Consider the following 6261-nt stretch of genomic DNA (forward strand, 5'->3'; position numbering starts at 1 on the left):
TTTTTTTTTCAACGTTTATTTATTTTTGGGACAGAGAGAGACAGAGCAGGTAGAACGGGGGAGGGGCAGAGAGAGAGGGAGACACAGAATCGGAAACAGGCTCCAGGCTCTGAGCCATCAGCCCAGAGCCTGACGTGGGGCTCGAACTCCCGGACCGCGACATCGTGACCTGGCTGAAGTCGGACGCTTAACCGACTGCGCCACCCAGGCGCCCCAATTCTCATCTTTAAAAAACAAAACAGATCAAACAAGTTGTGAATACTCTGACACCTCCTGGGTCTCTCATCTCTTTCCATCTATCTTTTTTTAAGCAGTCCTTTTGAAAGAATTGGCTACGTGCAGATTCTTCACTTTCTTACTTCCTCCTTTAGTCTGCTCCAATCTGGCTTCAACCTCTCCTCTACCCTGAAACTGTTTTTGCCAAAGTTACCATCATCTTCATGTTGCTGTGTCTCATGAGCAGTTTCCAGTCTTTGTCTCATTTGATTTCTCAAACCATGCAGCACAGTTCACTATTTCCTTTGTGGGGCATTTCCTTTCCATGGCTTCTGTGGCACTAACCCTTCCTGGTTTTTCTTACTGTTTATCTTCAGCTTCCACTTTCATTTGCCCTTTTAAGTGTCAGTGTTTTTCAGGGTCAGATAGAAGAGGAGGGAGCAGTCACTTTAGTAATATAGTTAATTCAACCTTTTAAATATATCTCAGATTGGTTTTATCCTTACAGCTACTGTTCTAACCTCAGGTGCCATCACCTCTGAACGTGGGCCACTATGTGATACTTCCTCCCTGGCTGCCCTGGATATGCTTTTGCTGCCTTGTATACATTCTAAAAAATTAATTTTACTCTAATGTCTTCTAATGGATTCGCGTTTATTTGGAATATAATGTAAACTTAACATGGTCTCTTGAGCCCTGCATAGTTTGGTTTAGGTCTTCCTTTCCACTATCTGATACCACACTACTCTTACTTTTTTCTTTTCAGTGTCTGCAACGGACCATTTCTCTTGCTGCTTCATGGCCTTCATTCATTGTTCTGTTTTCTGCTTGGGGTCCTCTCCTCCCCTTCCCATACCCCTCTGACTCTCTCATGTAAATCGGCTTAATTTCCTTGGGTAGATTGTACATTTCTTGAGTGCAAGGGTCACATTTTAAGCTTTTTGTGAATATTCAGCAGCTTGGGATAGTTTTGAATACATAGTAGCTGATCATTTGGCTTTTAATAGGCAGACGTTAGAGGTCGCTGGGGAGTGAGTGTGAGTGTATGCTGCATGTGGGCAGGGTTTTCATCTGGTACAAAGTTGTATCCTTATTGTTTAGAACAGTAGTTAGCATGTAGTAGGAATTTAAGTGTTAGTTGAATGAAAAGGTTAATGAATGAGAAAAGTCTGCCTCCAATAGAGGCAGCAAAACCAGTCCTTACTAGTTAAAGCTTTGATTCTTCCAAATATGGTGTGATGTCATTTATCAGTGAAACATTTCTGCTTTCAATGCATAAATTATGAGATTAGAAGATGAGGGTGAGAAATATAATAATTTTAGTCAACACTATAAGTCTACCACTCTTAAGCATAAAGTCTTGAATTTAGGATTGTTTGGTTTTTTATTTATGAAAATGTTCAAACACAAAAGCAAGGCTAGTATAGTGAACTGGCGGTTACCTATCACTTGGAAATAATGATCAACATTATGGCAATCTTGTTGAAATTGGGTTTAGTTCCTCTTTCTTTTCTATCTTTTTTATTGAGCCTTATTACCAACTGCTAGCCATTTTGCTTGTTTCTTCTAACCCCTGACATCTAAATCATAAGGATGTTTCCCTGATTGGTCTTTTTACATCTAATCTTTCCTTTCTTTCTAATTTATCTTGTATATTGTTGGTAAGTTAGTTTTCACAGCACTTCACATTTAATTTTTTTTTAATGTGTATTTATTTTTGAGAGAGAAACAGTGCATGTGGGGGAGGGGCAAAGAGAGAGGGAGACACAGAATCTGGAGCAGGCTGTCAGCACAGAGTCTGACACAGGCTGGAACTCACAAACCGTGAGATCATGGCCTGAGCCAGAGTCGGACACTTAACCACCTGAGCCTCCCAGGCACCCCTTCGTATCGCCTCAGGTTTCTGTGTTATCTCCTGGGGGTGCCTAGGTGACTTAGTTTGTTGAGTGTCTGACTTTGGCTCAGGTCCTGATCTTACGGTTTATGAGTTTGAGCCCCACAATGGGCTTGCTGCTATCAGCGCAGAGCCAGCTTTGGATCCTTTGGCCCCTCTCTATCTGCCCCTCCCTTACTTACACTCTGATAAAAATAAACATTAAACATTTTTTTAAATGTTATCTTCTGCTCATGATTGAGTAAAGCTCATACTACATAAAAGAGAAAGTCTGAACTTGTCATGGTGGAGTTTGGGACCCATCTTAATCTGAGTCCACTTTATCTAATCAACTTTATTTTCTTCCCATCTTTACTACAATTCTTCACGCCGTGTACGTCTCCTTCCTTCCTTCCTTCCTTCCTTCCTTCCTTCCTTCCTTCCTTCCTTCAGTAAATAGACGGCATATTGAATCAAAGAAGTTATGGTTTTTGTTCTCAATGAGTATACTACATTTTACAAAATCTGAGTATATTAAATATACGCTCAGATTTGTTACCAGGTATATATATAGGTTCCAGAACAAATGATGCAGATTTTATGAATCCTTACCTATTTTTTGTGTCAGGATTTCAGTATGACTTTTAATTCAGAGATACTGATTCTTTGTTTTCAAACAGAGGCAAAAGAACCTAAAGATAATAAGGAGGTATCGAATCCTGAAGATTTGGAACTTGAGTTGGAGAACCTAGAAATTAATGATGATACCTTGGAATTAGAAGGTGGAGATGAAGCTGAGGATCTTACAAAGAAACTTCTTGATGAGCAAGGTAAGCACTATATTGCTAACAATTTAATTAAAACAAATTTTTTTAATGTTTATGTTATTTTTGAGAGAGAGAAACCGCATGAGCAGGGGAGAGGCAGAGAGAGAGGGAGACACAGAATCCGAAGCAGGCGTCAGGCTCTGAGCTGTCAGCAGAGAGCCTAATGTGGGGCTTGAACTCACAAACCATGAGATCATGACCTGAGCTGAAGTCGGATGCTTAACAAACTGAGTGACCCAGGCACCCCACTAACGATTTAATTTTTAAGCTTTATACACAGAACCCTTCGTTAAGAATATAGATCTTTACTCTGTAATTCCCTGTTTTCTTGTTTCTAGGCCTTCACTTTTTTGGATTTTAGGATTTAGAACAGAAACACCACATGTCCCATATAATGTGACTATATGCTTTAATGATCATCTACATTCTAAATATCTTCTTAATAGATATTTCTTACACTTCTTTACTTGCTAGTTTGTCCTGAATTTACTTTAATTCTGTGGTATAATCTTTACAGTCCTTTTTTTTGTTTTGTTTTTTTGTTTTTTAAAAATTTTTTCTTAATCTTTATTTTTGAGAGAGAGAGAGATAGACTGCAAGTGGGGTAGGAGCAGAGAGAGAGGGAGACACAGAATCAGAAGCAGGCTCCAGGCTCTGAGCTGTCAGCACAGAGCCCCATGTGGGGCTTGAACTCCTGAACAGTGAGCCCACGACCTGAGCTGAAGTCGGACACTCAACCGACTGAGCCACCCAGGTGCCCCTAATCTTTAGAGTCTTAACATAAAGGTATTTAAAAGTTACTCTAAAATGGCTGAATTATAAAAAGACAACTAGTATATTAGTTGATCTGTTATATTTATATTTGTCTTTATAATTGAGTAATGTTTTATATTTAATAATAAAAATGTTTTACTATTAATTGTTTCCTAAATACTTCCATTGAGTTTATTAGTTAGGACATTTTTAATTGAAGTATAATTAACATATGGTGTTAACATGGTTTTCAGGTGTACAGTGTAATAATTCAGTGATTCTGTATATTACTCAGTGTTCATCACAATAAGTGTACTCTTAATCCCCTTTATCTGTTTCATCTGCCTCCCCATCTACCTCCCCTCTGGCAACCACCAGACAACAATTCTCTTTATTTGAGAGTCTTTTTTTTGTTTGTTTGTCTCTTTTGTCTTTGTTCATTTATTTCTTAAATTGTACATATGAGTGAAATCCCAAGGTATTTATTTGTCTTTCTCTGTCTAATTTCATTTAGCATAATACTCTCTGGGTCCATCCATGTTGTTGCACATGGCAAGATCTCATTCTTTTTTATGGCTGATAATATTCCATGTTATATGTGTACCACATCTTCGTTATCCATTTATTAGGATTTTTTTAATTAGAAGGATACCTTCTGTCAGTATTGCGTGCATATTTCTGTATTGGCTTCGTTGTTTGCTCCTGCAGATTTTCTTTTCTCTATATCCTGAAAGGGACAGTGGCATGGCTGGAGGCTGCTCTAGGCCCAAATCCTTCCCGCCAGTGACATCAGAAGTTCTCCTTTCTCACTGTCAGTACTGAAGTGTCATGGAAGGATCTGGCTCTGTGTCATGACTGCCTGTGGCTGGGAGGAAGGTGGTGTGCTGTGCTTTGGCAGTGCCCTTCCCTGTCACATTCCCATGGGTTGCCTTCAAAGGCGAGCAGGTGATGGGAGTGCTGTCACTTGAAGACGTGGGGGCAGAGATGCTCAGCAGATAAAAATAACAAACTTACTGTCAAACTACGGGCAATTGTTTTTAAGTTTTTGTGTCTGGTGCAAAAGTTTGCCTTTTCATATTCAGTATCTGAAAGACTGTAATGACTTTGGGTTATGCTTCTAGAGATATCCAAACTTTAGGGTAATAGCTCAAAAAGGCTTTATTTTTTCACAAGTAAGAAAAGCTCTAGATTATTTCCCAAATAACTTATAATTGAATGTTTATATTCTTAGATTGTCTCTCTGTATTTTTTTAACCTATTTAAACACTAATTTTATATTAGAACAAGAGGATGAAGAAGCCAGCACTGGATCTCATCTCAAGCTCATAGTAGATGCTTTCCTACAACAGTTGCCCAACTGTGTCAACCGAGATCTGATAGACAAGGTATAATTGTTTGTTTAACTTTATGCAAGCACATAAACCTTGTAGGATAGCTCTAATTAGGAATGTCTGTGGGTTTTGGACTATTTTAGCCATAGAATGAACCATTTCTTCAAATGGAATCTTATATGAGAATACAAAATAAACATAGAAGATTGGAGCCAATTTGTAAGTGTTCTCTGAGTTGAGAACTATTTGTTATAGTCTGGAATGGTGTCTAGAATCCTGTTGGCCTGACACTTCTCCCCTTTACATAGGGACCCCAGAGTTTGGAAAATACGGTTTTAGACCAGAAGTTATTGAAGTATGCTTTGTCAGTTCTTGGAGTGAGTCTTCTGAGGTGCTTTCATGACGTTTTTAAGGTTAGAACTTTCATACTAATACTAGGGTTCTATCCTCCACCTTTTCATTGTTTTTGACATTTGCAAAAGCAGCCGGCAGTTTGGCATTAGTGGGTGCAGTGGTAGCAAACTATAGCCTTTGTATTCTTCACTGCCATGAATTAAAAAAAGAGTGCTGCTTTCACTTAAGAATCTCCTTGATGACTGCATCAAAATTTGTGATTTTATTTCATTTCAACCTTTGAGCACACATCCTTTTAATCTGAAAAAATGGGAATGGCGTGTAGGGCACTTTTGCTGTCTCAAGTTTGTCTTGAGAAAAACCACTTGTGTGATAGTTTGAGTTGCAAGCTCAGCTAGTTGCTTTTTTCATGGAATACCATTTTTACTTGGAAGAAGTACTTAAATAACCAATGGGCAAACTGTGGTTATTCAACCTTGGGTATTTAGCAGACCATTTTCTAACACGAACAAAGTGCGCCTCTCACTTCAAGGAAAATAACAAAGTATTACCAATGAACAAATCTGAGTTTTCAACAAAAGTTAGAATTTTGGAAAACTTAATGTCTGCCACCATAAATTTGATACCTTCCCAATTCTTTTCTGAAGAGACTTTATTGAGGAGATTGGCAGTGATATTAAATAATACAGTTCTAAAATGTCGTGTATGTGTGTGGAACATCTGCACAACTCAGTGAACCATTGTTCTCAGTGACCCCTACGCATTGTTTTTTTTTTTTTTTTAAATTTTTTTTTTCAACGTTTATTTATTTTTGGAACAGAGAGAGACAGAGCATGAACGGGGGAGGGGCAGAGAGAGAGGGAGACACAGAATCGGAAACAGGCTCCAGGCTCTGAGCCATCAGCCC

The 6261-nt window shown here is 38.7% G+C and overlaps 1 protein-coding gene across 2 annotated transcripts in view; it reads left to right on the forward strand.

Moving 5' to 3' along the window:
- UPF2 (UPF2 regulator of nonsense mediated mRNA decay) overlaps positions 1-6261 on the forward strand; it is a 113692-nt gene that overhangs the window by 33649 nt on the left and 73782 nt on the right. For both annotated transcript variants that reach the window (XM_040451453.1, XM_040451454.1), the window contains exons 6-7: positions 2770-2919; positions 4951-5054. In XM_040451453.1, the coding sequence (XP_040307387.1) occupies positions 2770-2919; positions 4951-5054 (254 nt within the window). The remainder of the gene's footprint in view (positions 1-2769; positions 2920-4950; positions 5055-6261) is intronic.

This window comes from Herpailurus yagouaroundi, unplaced genomic scaffold (genome assembly GCF_014898765.1).
Source record: "Herpailurus yagouaroundi ecotype Mexico unplaced genomic scaffold, PumYag 203, whole genome shotgun sequence".
Classification (NCBI taxonomy): domain Eukaryota; kingdom Metazoa; phylum Chordata; class Mammalia; order Carnivora; family Felidae; genus Herpailurus; species Herpailurus yagouaroundi.